This window comes from Poecilia reticulata, chromosome 8 (genome assembly GCF_904066995.2).
Source record: "Poecilia reticulata chromosome 8, P_reticulata-male-v2, whole genome shotgun sequence".
In the NCBI taxonomy this organism is placed as follows: domain Eukaryota; kingdom Metazoa; phylum Chordata; class Actinopteri; order Cyprinodontiformes; family Poeciliidae; genus Poecilia; species Poecilia reticulata.
In genome coordinates, this window is record NC_088837.1 from 13,667,067 (window position 1) to 13,694,479 (window position 27,413).

At 42.0% G+C, this 27,413-nt stretch overlaps 1 protein-coding gene across 4 annotated transcripts in view; it reads right to left on the reverse strand.

Moving 5' to 3' along the window:
* cep112 (centrosomal protein 112) overlaps window positions 1–27,413 on the reverse strand; it is a 111,389-nt gene that overhangs the window by 4,761 nt on the left and 79,215 nt on the right. For 3 of the 4 annotated variants that reach the window (XM_081609977.1, XM_081609975.1, XM_081609976.1), the window contains 3 exons: window positions 24,261–24,323; window positions 20,139–20,288; window positions 6,354–6,443 (listed from right to left, as the gene is read on the reverse strand). In XM_081609977.1, the coding sequence (XP_081466103.1) occupies window positions 6,354–6,443; window positions 20,139–20,288; window positions 24,261–24,323 (303 nt within the window). Of the gene's footprint in view, window positions 1–2,710; window positions 6,017–6,353; window positions 6,444–20,138; window positions 20,289–24,260; window positions 24,324–27,413 lie in introns of all 4 variants that reach the window. The other variant, XR_014088627.1, reaches the window with a different exon arrangement.

A 27,413-nucleotide genomic window follows, 5' to 3' on the forward strand; every position in this document is an offset into this window, starting at 1 on the left:
TCGCTTTTCACAGCTCCTTCACATCTCCACAGGGGGTCCAGCGGCGGCGTTGGCATGACTCGGCTCTGCACGACACCCCCCTACTGGTTGTTGGCCACTACAGCTGTATCCGACACAAAGCACTGACGGGGGTTTGGAAGAGGATGGATCGCATGAAACACAGCAGCAGCAGCAGCTCAATAGCCAGCAAGCTATCTCCACTGGGGAGGACGGGAGGAAGTCTGTCTGGGGCTAAATTACACTCTGCTAAACCAGAGTCTGATTATAGAAGTTGAAAAGGGTTTGGTTAGTGCAACCCCCACTTTTTACCCGCAAACACACATGAATGGAAGCGCTCGTATACGCGCTGCAGACATGCGAGCACAAACCGAGCTTTTTACGGTACTGTAAAAAAAGAGTTTATGGTGTTTAGAAGAGCCACCAAATCAATTAATTCAGAGCTCGACGAGCGCTTCAGCAGAGCTCGAAGAAAGCGTCAACGGGGAGAGGGGACGCAACAGTTCTCATCCGCATATTTCAAGGTGTAACCAGGGGGAGAGTCTGTGTGTGGCAGAGCCAGAGTCCAGCCAAAGTCCAATTTGCTCTTTCAAGTGAAGAGAGCGTGAATGAAGAGATGGGGGAGGGTTTAAAGAAGAAGAAGAAGAGAAAAAAAAAGATCTGCTCCCCTAAAATAATCTTCCTGTTGTGGATTTAACTGATTGTTCTGGCTTTGGCTAATTAATCTTCCTGGGCACAATGAAAAGGATTGGGGAAGCACTTCAAAGCAACCCTCAGCATAAATGATCCCTACATGAGGCAGCTCACTTTGTCTCGGCACAGTGTGCAGCAGATTAGTCTGGCACAACTTCGCCAATTTCTCCAGCCTCCTTCCAAACCTATTCATTTGAAAGTGTTGGAGCAATTACAGTGGGTTAGGAATCCATCAGTTTAGAAAAAAAATATGTTATTTTTCCCCATGCTGTGTGAGAACGGGGTTGAGGACAGTTTAAAAAGTGACCTTTTTAAACAGGTTGAAAAAAAAAAAAACAGGTTGTTGAAGCTTTAATTTCAATGTCCTGAAGACGTCTATCTCTATCTATAGCAGCTTCTGTAGTCATAACAGAACGGCGGGCCAAGACAAAACACACTTCGCCGCTTCAGACCGAAGCAATAAACAATGGTTGAATAAACACATCCCTTACCAACCGCTCTGAATACAAGTCTCAGATTCTTCAAAAGCCAAGCTCCTTAGTTTTGCATTCTTGATTCGTGTATGGTGCCGCCGCCGCGGCAATGAGAGGTCCACTCGAGCTAAATTATAAGCTCTCTTGTGGCGACGCTGTCTCCATCGTCTGTCCCATACATACGTTTTAAAGGGGAGAGCCTACAGCAGCATATTCTGAAAAACTGCAAGAGAGCTGCAGGGGAAACTGGTAACCTTGTATTGCCTTGCAAATATATTCGGACACCTTGTTTTCTCTCCTTTTCTGGCTTTTAACAACTGGCTTTAATGTATTTTATTAGCACATGAAGGATTTCTAAAGGATGCATAGTTTTATAATAAAAAATAAAATAAAATAAAAGGAGTAATAGTTAGTAACTCTAACATCAATATGCTTTGATCTAAACCATTAAAGCTCAAGCTGTATATTTAGAAGCTGAACCTCCAGCAGCTTTTCTTCCTGTTTTTGTTCCTTTCATTTTATCCATCAGCTCTGACTAGCTTGCCTGTTCCTGCAGAAGAAACATCCCTACAGCATGATGGTTACACTTCCATGTCTCACTGAGTGCTTCATTACAATGTACAGCGTTAGGTTTCCGCCAAATCTAGAGTTTTCTATATATGTGAAAAGAGGAATTTAGGTCTTCCTCTATTCTATCCCTTTTTTTTTCTTGTCACTTGCCTCCTTCAGAGTTACTATGGTTCTGTTGGCTACTTTTCTGATTAAAGTCCTTGTTTAATCAGGACTTTAATCAGTCCTGATTAAACAATCAGTCCTGATTGTTTAATCAGGACTGATTAAACAATGAGCGTTCAGGTCTTCGTAGGTGTGTACTTGTGTCATACTAGGCAGGTTACAATTTGACAAACTGATCGATCTTCATGATGCTGTTTGTTGTTTATTACTGCTAAAAATTTGAGGCAGACAGCTATATTTAAATTAAATGTAGTTTCTATTTAGGGGAATCAGAGTGACGGGATTAAGATTTAAAAATAAATAAATAAAACAAACGAGGAAAATTGAGCATTCCTTTTACTTCTTTCTGTTAGTCAATCACATAAAATCTCAATAAAACACATTCAAGTTTGGCAAGACCTCTCACACGCGCTCAGTGTTTGGTTATTGACCAAGTCCATCTATCTCAGAGTGTGTGGATGGAAGCAGCAGTCTTTATCATAACAATATCTCTGTTGTCTAAACCTGACTGCTGCTAACACACACAGAGACTTCGCCGTGTCTCTCGGTGGAGTTAGAAATGCAAAACAGAAGCATTCGACTCCCCACAAGACAGACAGACTTGTTTTCTTAAAGACATTGTTCCTCCAGCTTTGCATTCTCTTCCAAGGGTCCTCCCTCTGCATCTTTCCTCTTCTTTCATGAAAACGCAGTTTTTTTCCCCCTCTCCCTTTCAACTTCTTCTTTTTTTTGTACAGCAAAGGCATGTTTGTTTTCCCGACAGGCAGAAAGAGACATGCGATGACATCTGAGGGGGGGGGAAGGCTCCTCACCAATTGGAGAAAAAGTGAGACGTCTTTGAACAACGCTGCTGATCAAACTCGTCACTAGGACTTGGTCACTGACAGACTCCAGATGTGAGCAGAAAGGAAAGAAAGGAGAAAAAGAAAAGAGAGGGAGACACTGCAAACAACAACAAAAAAAAGTGTGTGCCACTATTTCAGCTTGTAATGAAAGACGACTTTGAATTTCTAAAGACGCATCAGGTTTGATCTGTGCAGATCCCTTTTTAAAAGTGGGGTTCTGTTTGTTCCTGATGAGGTGCCGTTTTGAATACTGCGAGGAGCGGCAGTCGTCCCCCCCCCTCAGTCATCTTAAAATGACAACATTTCATCTATATATAGTCCTCAGATTGTGGTTTTGACTTTCTCTCACGCTTAGCGCCGTCACATGGCATGGCTTCTGACAGCTGCCAGCAGAAAGGAACAAGCCCTAAACACTTTCAACGTTCAAATGAAGTTTGTCACATCGCTGAAGAGGCTTGATGCATGCTAATGAAGCTGGTGTGTGTGTGCATGAAACAAATAGTGTGTGTGTGTGTGTAAGGTGTAGAGAGGGGGAGAGGGATTTTTTTTTTTATATCATCCATTGTTCCCAGGTGACAAAACCCTTGTCAGGAACAAGAGGATACATCAAAAATGCCAATGTTCGCAAAGTTTGCACCTCCACATCCAGAGTTTCAAGTCAGCGAGTTCATGAAAGAGCGATTTGGAATCAAAAACGCTTTGTTACGAGATGAAGGAGGGAAAACTGCTTCGAATGAGCCAGAGATCTCTGTGGAGTTCACTGAAGCTACAGTAAGACAGGGATCCTACTCATTATGAAGGCAAAAACTCCTGACTTTTCCAGACTCAACTTCCCAGAGTTCCCAGTGGTTTACATTCATCTTAAAGTATTGAATACAAAAATCCACTTTCGAATTGTGTCTGGTATTCATACAGGCAGCAGGCTTTAAAGGCGGAATGTGGACAAGGAGGAACAGGGGGAGAAATAAGGAAACAAGGAAATATTAAGGAAGAAAGGACACAAGGAAGGAAATAAAGGTAAGAAAAAAAAGAAAGGACAGGAGAAACGAAAGAACAAAGGACAGATTGAGGGAAGATATAATAAGGAAAGAAAGGACAGAACACAAGCAAGAAAAGGAGAAAAAGGAACAAAGGAAGTAGATTGTGAAGCTTTAAGACACATGAGGGAAGGAAGGAGGGAAGGAAAGAAGGAGACTTAAACAGAACACAGAAGAAAATCTCCAAATCCAGAACTTTCCAGACTGTAGCGAGATGCTGACTGATGGCAGGTGATGTGATAGTCAATTATTTGTGTATTTACTAAAAACTACATGACTTTACATTCTCAACTGCCTAAATTGTCACCATGACACCAAAGACCTTATGAACCCATTGACTTACATGTAAATACTTTAAGGGTGACACTTAAGGGATTTAATCAAAGTAAGCACCTGAGGCGGAGACCAGCGCTAAACTTTTACAGTTTGCCGTGTCTAGCCTGTCATTCATAAGGAGAGTTGCTCTCTACAGGCCACCATCTTGAAGGAGAGCCGAACCACGTACTGAGCTGACGAGATGCCGTTTTGGAGGCGACGGCCCCTGTGAGTGCGGGGCCAGCAACATCTGTGCGAAGTCTGGGCAGGAAAGCTGCTTCAGCATGCGAGAGATCGGATTACAAAAGATACAAGAAACATCTTGGCAGATAAACAAGAGCAACGTGTGAGCGAGGAGGAAAAGGCGAATCGGTGAGGCCTCAACTATTAGTGTGCATGAACCACAGAGGGCACAACTACCAACTGAGAAACGTATACAGTAAGAGAGATTAGCACTAAACACACACCAAGCAATGTGATTCAGACGCGCTCGCTCAAAGTCTTTTCTCCGTTTATCTCTTAGCAGAACGTCAGGGGGAGAAAATCTGTTCAACGTGTTCAAGGCCGTGAATCACAAGCTGTTGAGAGCCTAAAATGGGAACCAAAAGGCTTTGTCGCATTCATCGTGTTGTTTACTCATCATCTGCTTCAACATGCTTTTAACATACAGCTGTTAGCACCAAAATGAAAGAAAAACAAGAAATTTCCATCTCCTGTATTTTACCTGACTCAATTTTTTAAAGGGGCAGTATTATGTAGTGTCGACTTTTTTGAGTAAACTTTTTTTTATATTGATGTTATAATGTTATTCCCCCATCAAAAACATACCTGGAGTGTTACCTTGATTATTTCAGGCATGTTTGAGAAATCTCCCATGGCAACTATTCAGCTGTGTTAAACGCCTGGGTGGACCAAGCCCCGCCTTTGAGGCGGTATCTGAGTTTCCACCTTACAGAGCAGACATCGACCACAATGCCCTCACTCGGATCCTTCAGACTAGCCAGTAGCAATTAGCAAACACTTGGTTATGCAGCATTTTTATAACAACTGAAAGTATATGATTGTGCTATAAAACCCTTCTATATGGCTGGAAAACACAACGCTGACCCTTTAAAAAATTTACGAAACTCTTTAGACTGCAATCTGGGTTTGTGATAGGCTGAAAAGAGCTTACAGAACTTAAACATACTTCATCATTTCAGGCCTGGTCCAATATGGCTGATGTTGTTTAATTTCTCTCCCAAAAAAAGAGAGAAAAAAATCAGATCAACAAAAAAGAAAATTTCAAGTCCATTGCATGTGAAATACGTTAAAAATAATGGGAATTTCTTCTTCGTAACGCACTACCTTGTCTGTCACATAAAATTTTAATGAATTATACTAGATTACATTGTTTTAAAAAGTTTAAAACAAGGTACTAATCGCTTTGCGTGGCACCGGATGCCATAATTTAATTAAACTAAGACCACCTTGCAATAAAGAGCAAGCAGAATCCCCTGCAGCGCAGCAAGGTGTGGATCAGTGACAAGTGGCTCCTGAAAACCGGTGACCCCCGTCGACTCAATTTATGACGGCCCGACTGGGAGACGTGTGACGAGTGTGTGAAGTGTGTGCAAGGGTCAGTGGGCGGATCAGAGGGAACACAGGAGAACGAATGCCTTTGGTGTACATACCGTGATACAAAGACCAACCTCCTGCGTGAGCACAGTCATTAGTTCTTTCTTCTCTGTGTGTGTCAAGGTCAAAACATAGTCTGATTACAGGGCATTCTCCACAGCCACGGGGTGCACGTGTGTGCGTGTGCGCACCAGAGCTTCCCTTTTGAACACAGGCAGCGGTGGCATTCTTGGCCCTAGGCGCTGACTCTTGAGGCCAGATCTCAAGGAATTTGGGAAATGTGCAAGGGGGCATATCGCTGACTCTGAACAGGAGAAGGAGAGACGGTAGGTGGAAGAGGGCAGAGGAGGAAAGGAGGCCAAGAATATTTTGTGTTTCTTTTGCAGCCCCCTGGAGGACTGAGTCAGAATAGTAAATCAGAAAGGAGGAGATTGCAACATGAAGCGATAAAGCAGCAAAAGAAGAAGTTATAGGACAGGATTTTATGATCAAGAAGAATATAACGGTTGTGATGCAAAAGGCTGAAGGTGAAGTTGGAAAAAAAAAAAAAGTGATGCAATGATGACAGGAAGCCGCAAATTGTGCAGCAGGAAACAATGGGAAAGAAGAGATAGAGGGAAGAGGACAAACAAGTTCGTTACCCTCTCTTCGGTCTCCAGCTCCTTGTTGAGCAGCTTCTTCTCGGCACTGTGCAGCTGTCTCCGCAGACTCTCCAGCTTTTCTTGCAGAGCCTGGGGACAAGAAGAGGCGTTCAAGTCGGCTGACAGACGCAAACCGAAAAACAGTTTCTGCCTGGTTTAACATGTAAGTGACGCAAACTGGTAGACACTGATCTGCAGTTTGATTTGAGCTGAGAGGAGAAGGCGCAATGCAGCTAAATGAGAGGCCACAAGAGAATCGCAAAAATATGCAGATGAGACAGAAAACCAGAGAAGGAACAGGGGATGCAGAATTTCTGTTTTTGCATGTGAAGTGAGAAAGCTGTGAAGAACTTTTTCCACAAAGTAGGAGCGTGGGGGGGGGGGAATGCTTCGCACAGAAAATGGTCAGATTGTCATAGAAGATTTTGACGGTAAAAAAATAAAACGAGCTCAGAGCGCGTTTTCGAACAGGTCAGCTCCGACATTGAGGCGCGAGTGCAACACAGAACCAGATCTTTTCAGCACACTTCATCTTTGATTAGTCTGCACGGAAAACGGAGAGAGTGATGCAGGTGTGAACGCATGCAGAACAGCACAGCAGCGAGTTTACACTTCCACATATACACACACCTCCATCAAGCGTGTGAGGCTCTGGCAACAATCAATATCCGCAGCGTCACCCCCCGCCCCCACCTCCGGAGCTGAGTGAGTGAGCCAGGTGTTGGCTTGTTGACTCTCTGAGCAGAAGGAAACACAGTCCAGGTGATAGGCATGACCACCTGATCTGCGGCCCACTCCACTGACATAAATCACGCAGACTACAAAGCCTTAGGGCAAGAACGAGCTTCTGAGCAGCACCTCCGAGAGGCACTGAGAGGTAAACAGCTGAAACTTTAGTCGGGCGTGTTATTATATGCAGTCAAACAAACAGGAGCTGAGTCTGGTGGAAAAATTCCCCTGACCTATTTACTCAGTATTTGTCAGATGTAAGGACATAAAAAGCTATATTTATCTAGATATCAAACTGTTCATGTTATAAGGTTTTTTGGGGGGCAAACATAAAGTCTATACCTCCATAACATGAAGTTATAATAGGATCCGATTCTTATTTTAATGTCTACAATGTGAAATTGCGCTCCTATTTAAAACAGAGGCTCCTGAAAAACAGGCATTATTTAGCTGGTTTCAGTGGTTTAGCTGTAATGTTGTTCTGGAGTAAGAAACATCTTAAAGGGGCAGTATTATATATTTTCCAAGCTCGTAGTGCCATTTTGTATCGCAAACAAGTCACTATGTTACCTTCGGTCATTATAAAAATACTGTATTTACCAAAGGTAACTTAAAAAGAAAAATGACTTCACAGTTTGATGAACTGAAACTGGTCACTGTCTCTTTAAGAAGCTTCTACTCTTTCCAAGTAAAAGGTGGTGCTCAGTGAGAGCAAGTGTGTAGGCATCACCGAATGGCTGCCATGGGACAGTCAAGGATTTCTCAAGCATAGATGAAACTCCAAGTATGTTTATGAAGAGGAAATAGCAAAATAAGATGATATAAAGTCCAAGCCCACCTCCACATTTACTAGACAGTAATTGGTTTGACACGGCAGTACAGAGTGGCAGATGAGCTGACCCGAGTAGACCCCTGTATTTTTATTAAATAAATGTATTGTCTTGAAATAAGTTTTGCTTTCGAGCAATGCAAAAAGCTAAATTGTGTAAGAAAACAAATTTATTCTGTAGGCAGGGTTTACATATAACAGTAAAGCTAGCAGGACAAGCGATGAAGATGAGAAAAATCAACCCTCCACCCCCCTTTCTGAACCCACGCCTGATTTCCCGCACCGTGACGCAGGATATCTGGTCCACTTCTTCTGGGAAGGACGGCTAAATAGAGGGCTCCACATGTGACGTACGCTTTCTTGTGGCATCTGAATTAGACGTGCTCAGAGCACATCGGAGTTCACAAGTTCAACATTTCTCACATCATTAGCAGTATCATATGGGACGATTCTGCTGAACAACAGCAGCGCTTTGTGACTCAGAAAAAAGAAAAAAAAAACGGCTTTGGAGTTATTTAGTCATTACTGGTGTCAGACAGGATGGAGGGATGATGTTACACACTGCTAACAAGAGGCAGCTCACTGAGTCTAATAGACCGAGGCAGCATTACAGGAAAACAACACGTTTCTGAAGTCGCAAACACCTGCCCTGAGTTTGACTTTAATCCAGAGGAATCACTCTGCCGCACATCTAAAGCGACATGACAGTGGGTTTACAAATTAAGGCTTCGATGAGTTTAATTCACGAGTTTCAATTTTACTGGTGACTAAGGGGTGAAAACATACAGTTTCATACAACTGTTAATTGAAAAGAAAACAGGATCAGCATATTTTCAGTGATTTCTCACCACAAACTCAACTCAGTTTCTTTGTTCTTGTAGGCCTTTAAGGGAAAGATCGTCCGAATGTTGGCAACAGTGAAACTTTTCACAAGATATTTTGCTCAAAAGAAACCACTCTTGGTTTTACTCCTGACCACCTTCGGTCGAGAACCTCGACCCGTGTAGACTGGTACAAAATAATAACGTTTACTTCGCACAAGACTTTCCATTAAAACTTAGCTTTGAGTGTAGGTGAGAAGCTTATATACACTCATCCTACGACATATGAATATCCTGAGGGCAAGAGAAAACGGCAACAGGTAGCTTTCTCTCCTGATCTGGCATGTGCTGTACTGTAAAAGTGCACCGTGTGTCGGACAAGAAGCCGATCAGCAATCTGGGATTTATTAACTATAGAGAAAATGATGATTGTAAGCAAGCCAGGAAGAGGAGTAAATTGTTTTCTTTATGAAGGGATGCAGACAGAGGAGTGTGACAGGAATGGAAAAACAGATTAAGGCATGACAGAGAAAGTTATATGGAAATCTGAAATTGCAAAGCAAGCCTTAGGAAAATAAAGAGACATGTGACTGAATCAGAAGGGGGAATGAAAGTTTAGAAAGGTGAAAATGAGAAGCATCAAGAATTTGAGGAGAGAAAAAAAAAATAGCGGGAGGGGAAAGAGAAAAAGCATGTGGCTGGCTTGCAGAGGTTGGGTCAGCGGCGCACTCCTGCCTCGCAGTTTCACAGTCAGGAGGCTTGAAGGTCTCGCTCTCTTTCTCTCTCCCTTCCTTCCCCATCAACAATCGGGCCTCAGCCTCTCTTTCATTCCAAACTTTCACCTCAAAAGGAACAGCGGGGCACACGTGCACACAAGCACTGACAAACACTGCTTAGAGGGATTCATGCAGGTATAGGCACGCATCAATATTAACAGCACAAGTTCTAAAAATGCGAGCGCCGCGCTCAGTCAAATCAGCGCGTGGTTATTGTGCGGCGCGCACGCACGCACGCACGCACGCACGCACGCACGCACGCACACAGACGCAGCAATGCCTGAGTCATTCTTTCCTGGGTGGTCCTCCTGCACAGATAAGGCAAGCATGTTTCCCCAGGGTGAAGTGAAAGCAACAGAGGGCAGGAGAAAACGGCAAAAGAAGAAAGAAGGGAGGGAACGGTGGGAGGAGGAAAAAAGGCCAGGGGCCTCTTTAAACTTGGTGTTTTGTTAGGAGCCGAGCTGCTCTTCATGTGCGGCGGGGGCCTTTCTATTTGCAGCGTGCTGTCAGAGGTTTCTCCCAAAGTCTGGATTAAAGAGATCCTCTAATGACACTGAGGCTGGACGACTTCAGACAGCAGCAAAAACCTCACATTGCACCGCCTCCAGCCAAGGACACACACGCACACACACACACAGAGAAAAGCAAAGGATGAGGCAGATACACACAGACATACATATACAAAGCTGTAGAGCCCACACAGACACCAGCTTCAGTAGAACAAGGCTTTGTGTGCACATATGGCTACTGATCTAATAGTAAATAATAAAAGAGGTGCTAACCTCAAGGAGAGATGGATGGTCAGAGAGATGAGCACAGCCTCTCTTTTATCTGCACTTTTATCAAAGGATTGTGGGGAAAGGTAAAGAAGAAAGAAGCAGTAGGAGGAGGAGGAGGTGGAAGAGTAAGAGTAGGAGGAGGAGGAGAGGTCTCCCTCCTGAGGTGTTTGAGAAGAGAAACTTTTGCTTTTGCTTTGCTGTCTTGTCTGCCTGCGTGTAGTAATAAAAACATGTAGTTTAGCAAGTCGACCAGGACAGCCCCTCTGAAATGTAACTCCGATATTGGTGTGAATTGACTTGCCTTTGCAGCTCTTTGATGCTTTACAGCAGTTTTCCCCGCTCACGCGTCGAGTGAGAACGTACGCGGCGACGGCACGTGGAACCGTCCCGATTCGTGAAACGCCAAACACACGCATGGCACAGCTTTACGGAGGCGTCTTCTTCGGGAGCGCTGATGAAAGTGCTGAGACAATTGCGGCGCTAATGAAGACATGCTGCAAATGAGTTATGCCCACGGGGGGAACACGCCGTAGTCTAACTTTCAGCTGCTGGGAGCTACGGTAGAAAGAGAATAGGAAACAACTCCAAAATACGTGCCATATGCCTGCTGTGTTTTCCTGCTTATTTGTGTGTCGACACTTATGAATATATTCTGTTTATCAAATGGTACATTGCTAAACAACTGTTAAGTTCAGCTCAAGTTTCAAACATAGCTGCATGTTTTAAAAACTCCAGGTTAGTGACTAATTCCAGTTTTTTTTGTTCGCCGGCAGAAGAAGGCCTCCATGAGCTGTTCCACTTCCCACGTTCCTTTGTGGCGTCCTGGAATGTAATCCCTCCCTTATTTCCTCCCTCTCTGATACGAGGATAAAACAATTCGCAGAGCCGGAAAAGTAATCAATCAGCTGACGACGCAATGCACACGAGTTGAGTTGCACGAACATGCAAAACATTTGCAGAGACATTATTTGATTAAATATCTATTGGCTGATTGATCAGTTCAACTAAATTATTCAAAGTGAGCGAGCAACACTAAAGGTTTCCAGTTTTCTATCCTTCAAAATCTAGTCCAGAGAGAGAAAGCGGCTATATTGCGCAGCTCTGCAGGTAAACAAAAATGATTATATGTGGCATAGCATGATGAGCCCGGTTATTACAGTTGGAGTTAGATCCTTACCTAACAAGATATTTCCACAACTTCATAAAATTCAATGAGTTTTATTACCGATAGAAAAAGTTAGGTGCTGTAATACGTTCACCTTCCTGTTAATCTTTCCTGTCCAACTCTCTATTGTTGCAATAAATGTGTGAGAAATTTCTAGAAGTTTGAATGTTGAAAACCATATTTCAGGCGGTCATTGTTGTGTCTGACTCTCTGCTTTTCAAGATGCAGTCAACATTTTCAACAAATCTGTACCCTGGGCAGTCCCAGCTGAACAACATGTACTCTGTGTCTGTAAGGCTACAGTGAACCTGTAAGTGATGCAGGATGAGGTTGTCTGCTGAAATAACCAAGCGCCTCTTGGGAGCAGACGTTACCTTGGGTGATGTGTCTTCAAAAATATCAACACATGGCTCTGATGCACCTTCTTACCATCACAGCAGCTGACTTTTACACCTTTCACTTTCTCAACTTTTGCACAGACAAACCGTTGACCAGTTTCTCTAAAGCAACCTGGACTGATTTTTTTTCTGAACACAAAACATGTTTTCTTTCTGTCCAGTCTAGAAGAAGATGTACCAAAAGAGCTTTGTAAAGTTTCTGTACATGTTCAGGTTACAATTCTGGATGAACTGCTGTGAACGACAAGAAATTTCCAAAGCAGCTCCGGCCATGTGGTTTTAATGATCACAGAAAGATAACATAGCGTTTCTTATGTAATATAGCCTTGGGAATTAATTATGCTAATCAATACTTTTTATTAAAGAGGGAGGCTCCACCTTGGAGCTGCAGTTTCCAGCTGAGCCTCCACCTCACAGAGCAGCCCTCCACCACACCGTCCCCACACAGCTCCTCCAGACTAGCAGCAGCAGCGACAAACACAATCCTGGTGGAACTGCATGTCTGCTGAGCTCATCATATGAACTACCTCTCAGAACAACGGTTTGATGTGCTGAAGGCAGAGTGTTGGAAACATTAGGATCCCAATTTCAAGGTGTCAAATTCCTAAGTCCAATTTATTTGAAGTTATGTTTGGTATATATATATATATATATATATATATATATATATATATATAGTTTTTTAACATAGCTACTTGATTTGGCTATAAGATAGCACTATATGCCTGGAAAATACATAATACTGGCCCTTTAACAGATCACCATAAGTGTGGCCCTCTATATAGAAGCAGGTATTTTCACCATTTGATGATCTGGAACGTACAGGTGCAAGTTAAAACAATATGAAGGTGGAACAACATCAGCCATGACTATCAGAAACATTTGTACTCGTTCATTAAATGCTGAAGTTCATGATAGTACATGAGACCAAAGAAGAGACTTTTGGCCATGATGCAACACTCCATGTTTGGAAACAATGTCAGACAAAATATCAGAGCAAACCACTCTTACTAACTAACTGTCAAACATGATGATGGAGGGCTGATACTTTGGGCATCCTGCAGCCAATAATTCAGCCAGGAAGTTTTCTTGAGTAAGAATAATGGCCATCTGTCTGACAACTCAATGTTAGCCCAAACTGCATCATGAAATAAAAATGATCCAAAATAATCAATCTGTTCTAATGGCCCAGCCAAAGTTCAGACATTACTCTGATTGAAATGCTATGGTGAGAACTTAAGGAAGCTTCACAGAAACAAATGTTTGTAAATCTTAATGGGCTGAAGCAACGTAAAGTAGATTGGGACAAAATTCTTCCATGGCAACGTGAAACAGACATGGAAGGTGATTCTACAAGGGTTTGAATCAGGGAGTGCTCTTTGCTATTGCCATGACTTTGCTAAACGTTATGGGAACTTATCAGTTTGCCAATTTAAAGAATCACAACTTGTTAAATTGTAGCCTATCACATATGCTACAAAAAGGAATACATGGAGATAGAAAGATGTTAAAATTATACATTTTATTGCCCTTAAATTATCTAAATGAACTGAACCACATGCATCTTCATATCCTCTAAAATACACAAAGTACTGTTCTGATATCACATTTTGCCAGGTCATGACATATATGTTGACAAAATCTGTCAAACGCAGGGTAAACATGTGCAAAACCACTAACCTCTCTAGCATTTTCTGCTGTAGTCCACACTAAATGAAGGGCATTTTCCATGACATACAGACACACAAGGCTTCACTAATGTGGTGAAATTCGCATAACAGCACTAAATATAAATTCACACTGTCACACATTTGTGCTCATTCACAAAAGCAAAACAAGAACAAAGCCACGGAAACACAGATGGCTGAGAAACTTTAGTAAACAAGCACTCGGCTCAAGGTTGACGCAAAGATCTCGCGGTTGTTTTGAAGGACGTGGACGCACACTGGAACGGCGGGGGGAGCGGACAAATGCGCGCTTGCGTACACAAAATGTTTGAAGCAGCTCTTTGCCTCTGCAGCAGGGAGGATCCAGCACACCTGTTCTTGATCCAGTGCTGCCATTCCTTCCCACAGGCAAAGTCATCCTTTCAACCCTCTCAGAAACCAATGCATATATAACCACACAACTACAGATGAACTGCAGCTGCTACAACTAGCCGCGGCCAAAGTGCGCGCGTTTGTGTGGCTCAATGTGTGCGCACAGGACCCCCTGTTAATATTACGCATGCACAAAAGCCCAGCAACTAGTTCACAAAGACTACATCGACTGAGTTTGACAAAGACCACACTGTGTAGCGCACAAGCAACAGCACACCTTATATATTCCCTCTCATCCTCAAACACAGGGAGACAATGGTCACTGTTGCATTATGTAACGTGTCTACTGTCATTTCACCCAGAGGACCAGGACCTTCTCTTTGACTCGTTGCAGAAGTTGCTGCTGGATGTGCCGGGATCAAAAAGTCTGTCTTCCTATGTGGGTGTGTGACACAGACTGTGTGAAGGTGTATGCTCAAGAATGCAACAGTGCCCAGAAAAGGGCACTAACTCAAAGGCCTGTTGTGTGAGAGACAGAGACAGATAAAGACTTGAGGACCCGAGTTAGGAGAAAACTGGGGAGGCTGCATGTGGGCCCACAAACACTGGGCTATATAGGTGGGAGAGTGTGCATATGTTTGCGTGCGTGCGTGCATGGAAAAGATTCAGCAGGTAGAAAGACAGGAAGCACTGCTGTGGGGAGCAGGAACAGCGGTGCTGATCAAAGCCCAGGCGGGTGACACTATGGGCGGAGTGCCATTGTTTATTCACCAGCCACCTCTTCCTTTTGGCAGGGCGAGGTGAGCGCGTGTGCTTGCGAATGTGAGTGCAGAAGCAGAGTTTGAGACAGAAAGAGTTCGGAGATACAGAGTTGGAAAGATAGGGTGTGCCAGAGAAAAGACACAAGGTGTTTGTGTGTGCACCTTGCTCTTGGCAGGCTAATGTCGGCTTCAGTTCAGTCAGGTATGGCGTGTGCACACTCATACTCTGTATGCATGAATAGGTAGAAAGGCTATATGTGAAGATAGTCATTAAAACCTGAAACATGTTATCAAAGAACCAGCATATACATTTTTCTTTATCAGATGAAAAGAAAAAAACAAACAAACACGTGGAGACACCAGTTACTGAAATCAGACAATTTAAACTGCCAACCAAACACAGGGTGTGTCTTGTAGAGTACACTTTACAATCTAGGTAGCATCTATATGGGCCAAAACACATGATCAGGGTAGGTATTTATCCCAGATAATGGCCCTAGTAAAGAAATGGTACTTTGGTTTTAATGGCTGGAGAGTACTTAGTATTTCTGATTCATTTGTTTCAGCGGGATAATGATCAGCCATTTTGTGTTTATTTCAACGCTTTCTGTCGCAGGACACCGTGTATAAATGTTGTATTTGCAATAAAGAAAGAGGATTCCAGCCGCACACAACTGAAAGTTAACATATTGACAGGACAGACATCAATTGTGAATGCTGAGTTTTTGACGTTTGTTAAGACTACGGATATACACAAAATGTGCCCTTTTGATGGCCACACCAAAACATTGACTTTGTTGTCCTTTTGCCAACAAAGTCAACACTGGATTTGGCAGACCAATATGCACCCAAGCTATAACATTAAGAACCAGATTTAGCATCTGGAAATTGTTCCCAAGGATGAATCAGACTCGTGCAGCTCCACAATTCTCTTCCTGAGATCTTGGCTGATTTTTTTGGCTTTTCCAAATCTGTTAAACAGCAGTGTGTTTGAGGCGTGGCCTTAGAATACATCCACAGGTGTGCCTCTAATTCAAATGTGTCAGTTAACCAATCAGAGGTTTCACATGAAAAGCCTTCCCATGATCATCTGAGCTCTCCCTCGTTGTTAAAAGAGAAAGCAATCATTTTGTATGGAAACTTTTGAATTCACATAAAAAAATTGTTTTCACTGGGTTTCCTGGGATTTAGCATATGGAAATAATTTTGGTAATTCTAACTAACCGAGAACAAGATACGTTTGGTCTGATTTAACTTCAGACGGTGAAAAAAAAGGTGCATGTGTCCTTTTATTTGGTGTACGTAAATATCTAGTTTCAACTGTATGTATGCATTTTTGTTCCTCTATACATTCCCAGCAGAGCAATTCCAGAGGAATATCCTATATGATCATAATGCTTACGAATGAACAGACCATTCCAAAAAGTGTAATAAACTGTGAGACAAGAAAACCGATGTAATAACTAGCAAAGAAAAAAATTGTTCCTCCAGTAATAACATTACACATACAAAAAACTAAGATAATGAGCATACTTAACTTTACTGCCGATTAACTAAAAACAGGCTTTAATGATGCGCAAAGGTCTGTGCAGCTAACACCCACATTTAAGAGGTCCAGGAGCAGCAGAGCCACAGAGGGAGCTAAATTCAGGCTAGAAACGACAGAATGGGGCTGCTAAAGAGAGGGGGGAAAAAAAGGACATCTGATCCAGTGCAGCATGCATTCAGAGCAACTGTTTCGGGATTATCCCAATTCAAATGTGCGGCTAACTTTGATGTTATTTTCTTCCCCTGCTATTGTCTGAAGCCCCTCGCTCTCTTCATAATCCGAGGCCTTTGAAGTGAGCAGCGTGGAAACAATGTCAGCAGGCGACACACTAACTCCGATGGCCCACTGACAGCTCTCCGCCGCTCCTTTCTTTCCCCACCTTTTGTCTCAACTTCTACACTTCCTCTATCCTTTCATTGCTCTTTCCCCCTGCCTTTAGTCTCCAACAGTGTCACCTCGCCTCTTTCCTTTAGCTACTTGATGCTTCAAATCTTTCTGTAACTTCCTTATTTTCTCCTCTTTATTATCTGTTAGGCCATATCAACCCCCTCTCTCCCACCACACATAAGTCTGGTCTTCACTAAATTATTCAAGCATTAATTGGAATCTCATTAGCTGGTGTTTAACGCAAGGGGAACGTTATAATGAAGACACAGATAATGAAAGCTGTTGTCTGCTCATAACACTGATGCCAAGAGAAATGTAACAGCTTATGGCACAAAAGACAAAATGTGTGTGTTGTGTGTCAGTGTAGTAAGAGTGTGAACAATGACACTGATTTTCTGTGCTGTTTTAGAATTGTAGTCTGCCTGTAATTTCTGCAATGGCAGTGGAGGAAGTGAACAAAGCTGTTCAGTGTGCGCTGGCCACGCTTCCAAATACTGAACTAACACCAACTGCCATCTTGTTCAGCTCAGCACTTCTCTTTTCTAATTGGGGGATGCTAGCTTACAGAGCAGACAATTTCAGGTAAGCTTCATAGCGTCTAACTGGTGCACTACATATGTCATGGCCAAATGTTGGCAATTGTATAAAATTTAAGACTTCCACGGCTTCAGCAAGTAATGGTTTCTCAATAGCTGAAGTCAAATGATCAAGTCATTTGTAGGATTCTGGAGAACTTGTCTACGTGCTGAAGAGGTAATTTTGTCATTTGGTGTATTTAGACAGACCTGGGACAAATCTAAAAGTGCCCTCCAGGACTAGAGTTGCCCACCTCTACTTTAAGGGTTTTTTTTTTTTTTTTTGAATGGAGGAAAAACTTATTAGGATGTTCAAAACAACCTAAGATCACCTGGACCTCAATATACTGACACACCACAATGCTTTGTTTGCTGTTTTTTTCCAGCGATTTCCAATTTGGTAAAGTTTGCATGAGTCTGCACAAATAGCCTACCTAGTTACCCCTGGTGCAAAGGATAAAGAAAAATATCTGCAAATGTGAGAAAAAGCAACAGAACTGACCTTAGTGGGCAGTCTACCAAACACAATATGAATACTAAGAGTTTTGCAGCCGGAGGTACTGGTACATAGCACAAAGTAGGTGCAACGATAAAAACTGAGTTAAAGACCAAAACTAGTACGTGCTGAGTGTTATGCAGGAAACTGGTGAACTCAATATGCCCCAGGAGAATTTAATTGAGCATACGGAAAGGCTTTTAAATTAATAATATGATAGGAATATATATCTTGATTGTATTGATTTAATCAATTAAATAAAGTTACAGAAACTACACTAATTATATCTAAACAAATTTTTGAATTTGAAAATCTGTCAAATTTGTGACTTTATACTTCAACAAGCAATTGCCTCTGGCTTTCACAGAATAATGCTTTTCTGATGAATCCTTTGCATTTGTACATACTTAGATTAAAACAGAAGCCTTCCCTATGTGTGGGATATGGTTGTTACTTTCTGTTGTGGAGTAAAATGAAAGGCTGTGGAAAAACGTAAACTCTGGACAAGGAGCAAAGATCTAAGGGTCGGCTCACAAACCTGCCTTCTTCCTATACAAGGCAGCTGCGGCCACAAACAGACTAAGTTGTGTTTGGAAACATGTACTGATCCCAGACCAGACACAACAACTCTTTATTTAGGGAGCCACACCCAATCAACTGCCAGTGCAACTGTCTTCCAGCCTGCTTTATGCACAATAAAGGACCTTATGTCCGAAAACTCATCTGGTTGCTGCTTTGTCTATACATTTTAAAAGGGGCTGAAGGGGAATTAGGTTGTATTTTAGGACATAAACAGTTACAGCCTATAAGACTCTAGTCTGGGTGTGAAGTTAAATTGTAAAACACAGTGACAGTGATGATCAAGGCACGGGGTGCAGCAGGCGGATATATATGACTTTCACTCAGACACTTAAAGACACTATGGAGTTTGAAACTAGCCATAAAAATGACAAAGCACATGCAAACAGTGAGTGGGCTCCAACAAAAGAACAAGCGACCCGTGTCTACTCTATTAAAGTCAAACCCAGACAGGACTTTTTTTTTAAAGAATGAAGTTTGCAGACAGCCCCCTACTTGACACAGTTGAGGGTAAATGTCCACAACTATATATATGAAAACACAAGAAGCAACACCTAGAAGGCTAACAGCCTTACGCCAACTCAGGTTATGAGAAAGTAAAACTATTTAGATTCATGTTAATGAAACCCTTCACACAATGATAATACATTATTTTAAGCTTAAAACAACAAAGAGAAGAAGCACACAGCTACACTTTGCACTTTTTATTTGATAAATTTAGGGATGTTCTGATGCAACCCTAAACCCGAACAGAACAGGTATCAGTATTACTTGACGAAATTCAAACCCTAACACGTGTTGTTGCACAATCAGCAAGCCATGAAGTCAGTTGCATTTTGCATGCCTGGCTTGAAAAGCTGCATTTCACATTATTTTTCTGCTTTAAAAACTCTTTCACAAAACTATTGTTTTGTCTAAAAGTTTTTTTCAAAATTCACAATGATTTTCACAGTTAAGGAAATATAGAACCTGCAAAAGCTACAGACCAAAAAAATGAGGAACAAGAAGGAAGGACATGATGAAGGAATCGAGGAAGGGGTTAAGAGACAGAAACAATGTGAGAAAGAAGAGACACAAGAAAAGAAGAATACAATAAAGGACAAATAGGGAGGAGAAAAATGGCATAAGAAATTAGGAAATAAAGATAAAAGGAGAAAAAGAAATAAGGAAGGAAAGAAAGAAAACTACAAAAAAAGAAGGATACAAGAAAGGAAAGACATATGAAGGATGCATATGTCAGAAGAAAGAAAGGACATTATGGAGGACAGAAGAAAAGAAGGAAAGTTATGAGAAATAAAGAAAAAGATGAAAAATCAAGGAAAAGTCAGTAAGGAAAGAAGGGCACAGGGAATAAATAAATGAAGATACATGAAGGACAACTCAGAAAAGACAAAGAGACAAAATGAGTGACCCTGTGAAAAAAGGAAGGAAGGAAAAACTCAGGAAAGAACGTGAGAAAGAAAAAGAAAGGTATATGGGATAAAACAAAGAGTTTAGTAAAAAAATGAAGACGGGCAGAAAGAGGAGAAAAAAATGGTAGACACAGGACAGGATTTAAGGAAGGATAAAAACAAGAAAGGATGGAGGGAATGTCATGATTTTAATCAATTTAATGTAGCATCAGATTAGGGCTCAGTCTCTGCAAATGTCCAAAAATGGTACTTAATCTGTATTATGTCAGGCTGCCCCAGGGCAGTTGTAAATATAATCTAGTAACTTGCATCATCAGTGTGAGAATGTGCGTGTCAATGGAAACGACTGATTTCATTGTAAAGCAACTTTGTTTTGAGAGTTGGAAAGCACCATCTAAATCTAATGTCATTTCATTTCATCAGTAAGAAAATATCCTGACTGGGACATCTCTGGATCAGACACGACTGCGAAGAAGTTGCCAGCACAAACCTTGTTGGCCTGCTCGGCATCGTGGGTAATCGCCTGTCTCTCTTCGTCCCACCGAGCATTGGCCTCCTTCAGCTGTTTCTCCATCGCCTGCTTCAGGCGAACAGCCTCTTCTTTAGAGTCGCATACCGACGTCTGCAGCTCTGCAATCAGCTGGCAAAAAATGGGGGGAAGAAGAAAAAAACGTGATGATTTTACTTGGGACTCCACAAATCTGAACGAAGGAGTCAACGTTGAACTAGTCAGGCAGCTTTCATAACAAACATTTCACTGTAAAAACAGAATCTGGACAGCGAGCAGTCACCTTGAAAGGCATCTTTTTTCTTACTCATCTCATGTCTTTTTTAGAGACAAGACAGGAGACAAAGAATTAGAAAGAGAAAAGAGATGAGGGAGTTAAAAAACCCCCCAAAAAACCCAACTTCCTTCTCGTAAGAGCTCGTCGACTTTGTGTTGGTGAACTTGTGGTGCACGCTAAGATGAAAAGGAAGTGGCTAGTCTTTGAAAATCTCCCGTCCAAATTAACATTCTATTTAAGCCGCAGTTCGGGAGAAGATGAGGAAAGATGAGAGCGGGTGAAAGAAAGAGGAGGATGGGGGAAGAGGAGGGGTGGCTGCGTGGTGGTTCTGGAGCTAGCTCTGGGCTAGACGGATAATTGTTTACCGTGTTCACACGTCGGAGAACTAGGCCTGCTGGAATCTGTAGGCTGTGTGGGAGTACGGCAGGTAAGCCTCTACAGCTTGCCCACAGACAGACGGAGATGATGAGGGTGGAGCAACGGCAAAATGTAGATTAAGATTACTGTATGAAACCACATTGTTCTCTACAAATAAAAAAAAAATACTAATAATTAGCTATATTTGCACATGAACTTTCAGCTCTCGTCCACTGGGCCCCCCCTCCCCCGCCTCCCAGCTCCCTCTGTGGACGGTCAGGGATAAAGTAATGGCCTCTCATCCAATACCACCCACCATAACCTCATCATTAAGCAGCGAGAGAGAGAGCGCAGCCCTGTTCAGTTCACAGGTCACCCAGGAGGACCACTCTCAGCGAGGTGCTTAACACACACGGCCGAATCTGAGAGACGTTAATTAGGTAAGTCCGTGTGTACGAATGAGCAAAAAGGGGAGACAAAAGTGAAACGGACGAAATATGCATGAGAGACGGTTGTGTGCGCTCAAGCACGTAACATACACCGCTGTATCTACTGTGTCTTTATTCCCCCTAGGATAATGTACGGTATGGTATGCTTTTAATTGGGCTATTAGCCATGCAGCTGAGCTCATGAGCGATGCACCCCTGTCAGTCACTAAGGGGTTAACAACTGGGGTTATCCTTTGAGTTTCAAAGACCTCTTGTTTACATTTGACTGAGTTGTCCCAAGGGGAGGGCTGAAAAAAACCTCAAGGCTCCACCTTTACATTTTAAAACAGAGCTGATGAAGCGCAAAAAACACTCTGAATTAATCAAGCGTCTTAGTATTATTGCAAAAACCATGCATCTTTAACACCATTCTCTTTACGGCATGCTTCAAATCTTTCACACAAAGACTCTTCATTAATATCACAGCGTGTTTGTTAAACATGTGCCAGCTTTTTGCTCCCAAAACAGAGGATTAATCACTTATTGCACGTCTGCGGTGGCACACTTCGTCACCGAAGCGGCCAAACATGACTGAACTTTCACACAGCATCCGACTTCTTTTGAAGTCGAGCATTGTGTAACTTAATAAGCTACCGTTCTTTCACAACATCTGCTTGTCAACCTGGCTTTCAACTTGGAGCTTTTGCCAACTAACCCAAAATGTGTGTGTGTGTTTGCGTGTACAGGTAGGGGAGTAGAGTGGGGATTTACAGGTGGCAAGAAAGAAAAACAACAACCCCCACCCCTTTTGAATACTCTCTTTGAGGAACAAGGTGCAATTATGGTCAAATGATTGTAATATTTTAGCTCGACATAATCATGAAGAAAACCTTTTTCTTCTGTTGTGTAAACAGTACTTAATGGTGTTTTAGATCTTTAAGCCGGTGAAGGGAAAAGTGCTTGAACTTCCCAAAGCATTTTTGCTGAATGGAAATTTTTTAAAGGAAGCAATAGTTCTGCTTGGAGAGAAGAATTACCCCGGATTTAAATGGGCTGAGGTGACATGTCCTAATGGCAAACACATGGCTCCGAAAAACAAGTGCAGGTTCAAGTCGACAGGAGGGGAATAAAGGTGAAGAGATGCAGTAAACGGGGATCAGAGGACAAGGAACACTATAAAAATATAAGAAAGAGAGAAAAAGACTTAAACAGATGTTTGGTGTGATCAAGTATGGAGGCTCTGCCGATATAAAGAAAGCACTGCAAAATGTTGCAGGAATAAGGCGGCTACAGCAACCTTGAGCCACCGTAGCCCTGGGCTAGAACGTGGAGAAATGGGCCGCTCTTGTTTTCTCCAATGTGGTTTCGATAACAGCAGAGGTTCAAGGTAGTAAAGGATTCAAATGGTCAAGTTTTTCTGAGTTTTGGATACAGTTTTTCTACTGCTTTCTTTCACCAACACACAAAACACTACATGACAAACTGGCATGCATAAATCTTTTACACCTGGAAAAATTCAGAATCATCAACTGGTGATTTTCAACTTCATCTGCCCCGACTGGCAGCGTGGATCTTACTGCAGAAAGAAGATTTTATTTTATTTTTTGTCTCAGCAAGGTGTTTAAAAATAACAGAAACACAAAAAACTGTAAGTAGCTTTTTAAAAGAAAACCGTAATTCCTATATTTTCATCTTGGTTGAGCTGGTAATCTAGATTCTTGAGGGCATATTTCCCCACATGGAAATCGATGTCAGGCTAACTAGCAATGCTAACCACACGATGGCATCGATGTCCTCATGGTCCCTGTAAAAAAGTTCAACCCATATATGTTTTTTTGTGCAGTCTTTTCCATTCAGTAAGTTTATTCATTATTGTTTGCCTTTTGATTATGATAGACAAAAAGAGCAGAAACTTTTTGTCTGACCTCACAACTGGTCAAATAGCAACTGAATGGATATGAGGTCTGGTCTGATGCTAAATTGGTCAAATTTAATTTGGATTCTGTGAGAGTGCCTTCTGGTGGTCAGAAAATAGCATTGCAGATAGAACTCAGATAGGGACTAGATCAGATAACACATAAAACTTAGAAATGAGCATCTCGATGAACGAGTAATTTCCCAGACACAAAAATGAACTACAACCACAATCAGAGCTATTTAGGATAAAAGGGACTCCATCATCAATTGAGCTACACCAAAACCCCCGTCTTAGCTAGCAGTATGGGAGAACAAATGGGCTGAACTTGTTCTGATGAATCTCACAGGAGTAAAAATCACTTGCAAATAAAGTTAAATTATATCCTGAAACACTGTGTAGCTCACTTTAGCCTGTTGAATCCCCAGATATCCTGAAGTGTGGCTACTTTAAATAAAGTAACTTGGAAGAATATTTGAAATACATCATCATCACTGTTTAGGTCTAAGCAGTAACCATGCCACAAAGGAATGTCTGCAGAGAAATATTTGTTAGTTGTTCCAAGTGTCAGGAATTCATTCTTTGCATGCCAAGAGTATATTTAGCCTGTTGGATGAGGCCTCACTGCACTTCATTCTAGCAGCGTTAATAGTGTGCAAGATGCTAATGGTCACAGAGAGACTATGAACTGTCGTCATGACAGACGAAAAACAAAGGAGTGAGGAAAATCGGGCTTATATGATCAGTGCTATATTTTCAAAGAACATCTCCATTATGTGAATTTCTTGTAAGAGGATGAATAAACTGAAAACCAACAATTTATTTACCCAGTAGTACGAATAATTACATTTATGAAGAAATATCTCAGTTTTCTACCAAATTCTTGAATGAAAATTTTATATAATTTAAGCTACTTTTGTAGGTGAGTGGATTTTTTTTTTCTTTTTTAAACTTTTGAACATTTTGCTTTTCCTTGAGGCCAGAGGGGCAAATGCTGCAGGTAAAAATTCCTCACATTCCCCTTCTGCCACCTCCCAGCAGTGAGTTCTGTGACAAAGTTGGGTGGAAAAGGTAAATATTAAATGAAAGAAGGGGCAGAATAAGGCGGGAGAAAAGAAACTGATTACCTGGGCAGACTTGGCAAGCTTCTGATTGTACTCCTTCTCAATCTGCTTCAACCTGCTGTTGGTCTGCAACAAGAAAGAAGAGAGAGACGGGTGTGAGAAAGAGATATGCAGACAGGTGGATGGAGGGACACAAAGAGACACAACTGAGAGGTGAAATTCAATCTTCTGTTAGGAAGTGCACAGAGGCACATCACCCTCCCAACCAACCCTCTCTCTCACACACGCACACACACACACACACACACACACACACACACACACACACACACACACACACACACACACACACACACACACACACACACACACACACACACACACACACACACACACACACACACACACACACACACACACACACACACTAGTGTTGACCTCTGTCTGTTGGCAGTGTGTCCCTGTGGCCCCTTGGCAGCGCTCCAGCCTTAACGCCTATGCGTGCCAGAAGGTAGTGACGGTCATGGTGCCCAGAGGGCACCAGTCCCTTTTGATCTCCGACCAACAATCCATCACTTAACAAGAAAGGGGGTGTTGGAGGGGTGAATTAAATGTTGCTGCCAATTAACCACTGAGGGGAAAAAGAAAGGGATGATCGAGAAAAGCTTCAGGACTCACCACAGTGAATTGATGTCAACCGAGTGCTGGTCTTCTGCCAACCATCAAGTTGTTTACAATGATATAAGAAAAGAAGGTACATAATTGTAGAATTGAGATTTCTAACTCTTATTTAAAGGGGCAGACGTCATTATTGTCCCATTTCCTTTGCAGTTATGTCTGTAGTTCATGTTAAGAGTACAGATTTCAATGTCCAAAATCAAGAAAAGAAAAAAAATAAATAACATGAAACAAACAAGGCAAATGGGAAAGTAGAAAAGTAATGTTATGTTTGGTCCTCTAAATTAAAGCATCTATGTGAGCAAAGCAAGAAGAAACAAAAAATAGGAAAATCTTCAGTTTGAGCTCGAGTTCATAAAGTGCAGAATATCAGTCACTGAGGAGTTATTGATTTAATTTAATAATACAATCCGTGAATAATAGTTTTATAAAGACAGGTCAGTCATAAAAAGTAAAAACCATGACCTTCCTTCTGAAACTTTATGCTAAAAAACAACACCCGTGGTCACCTCAGTTTGCTGGCTGCTGACTATGACAGCCGAGGCTTGGTAAATCCCCTAAAGCCAAGTTTACAATTGTTTCAAAAAGGACGGTAAGAGTACTCACTCTGTCCATTTTTTATGTTTCTAATAAAGGCCATATACTGATTTGATATATTCCTTTTTTGTTAAAGAAACAATCCAATTTTTACATTGATAAGATGTTATGGCTATAGATGGTGCATCATTAAAGGCTTGTTTATACCAGCAAAATGTGTAATAAAATGGCTTATTATCAGCATTGAAAAACAAAGGCAAATGCATCTTTTGATTTATTTGTTAACTGATATAAAAAAGCTATAACATTTCTTTAAATCACTACTAATTTATGGCTTCTTTCAATTTTAAGACAAACACTCTGTCTTATCCTGAGAGTCCCTGACAGACAATTCATGAGCAAACACTGCTCCATTGAACACACCCCTCACAGCCATCAACACCTAAGCTGCGTTCGGCCTCTGCACCCAATCCAAGCACTTCCTGACAAACACCGCCGTCCGCTCTGAACGGACACACCTGTCACCACGGATACACAGAGCCGTCACCAAGGACACGGACCTGTCTTCCCGCGCCAGGACTCTTTGAGTGGCGGCCCCGCTTGTCCCCAGGGGCCCTGCTGCACCTGATGAGAGCGCGGAGGACAAAGAAGGGTGTAGAAAAGAGGAGAAAAGGAGCTGTGCATGTGGGAAAGGGGAGGTGCAAATGGGGCTCTTATTCCTTACATCTGATGCATTTGTTGTCTCCTTTGACTGTGGCAGCACCACAGCTTCACTGAATAAAATCAGGGTCGTCAGTTTGTAAGACAATTTGGCAGGAGACAATATTTCTTAACCGTTTCACTCAGACAGTAGCTCTGCTGCCTCAATTACACCGAAAGATGAGACATAATAGTGGCTGAGGAGTCAAAGTTATACCTCACCATCACCACAATTGGTTGTGAATTAATGAGATGTTTGCTGTACTGTAAATGACTTGGCTTCACATCTAAACGCATTCACAGACACACTGCCATACTGACACGCAAACAGTCTCAGATGTTTCATAAAAACATAAAGAGGCAGCTACTAGACTATTCCCTTTACTTACAGTCACCCAGGGGAAGGCAGCAGAAAGCACTGTACAACATCAAGCATTATAGAGCCGAGCCATGAAATACACATTAAGAAATGGCTGAAAGTAGACTGAGATGTAGATGAAACATGTGAGGAAAAAAAAAAAAGACCCGGCTGGACTGTGAAAAACAAAGCTAAATTAAAAGCCCAGCCATATGTGTGCGAGTCTGTAAGAATTTTCAAAGAGTCTACCTGTGCCCTGCCAAAGGCATTTTTGTGCTGAAGGCACTTTGAGGCTGTATCAGGCTCTTCAATCGCCTCTTAATCCTAGCGGTGTGGAGTGCAGCTGCTTTGAAGTATGAGTGTGTGTACAGATACCTTGTGGATGTGTGTGCGTGTTAAAGAGAGTGGAAGTAGATCTGAAGGCAAGGCATGCACCGCTTACCAGAACTTAATTAATAATCTGCAGTGGGAGCCAGGCCAAACACACACACACACACACACACACACACACGCAGACAAAAGGACACACGTAACACAAAGACTGGGACAGGAGTGGCAGAAGGCAGAGTGACAACTTTCTCTGACACGCTTAAAGACACACAAGTCACAGTTGCTCAAACACAGATAATGGACAAACAGAGAGCCTGACTTTGATCTATAGCCATTTAGAAAAGGCTCGCTCAAGGTGTGCATTCCAGGAACACTCCATTGAATCGCTGCTAAAAGCAGGTAAGAATTTCTCTATAGTGTTGACTCTGATGGTTGACTTTATGAAAAAAAAAAAACACACACACAAAAACAAGTATACCTAGAAAAACTTTGCTTCTACTTGGCTTTTTTTTTGACAAATGTGTCTAATCTTTCATTTCTAATTCATTTGTTTTTACTGTGACTTAAAGATAAACTCTAAAAACATAACAGAAACTCTAAAAATATAAGAGGGC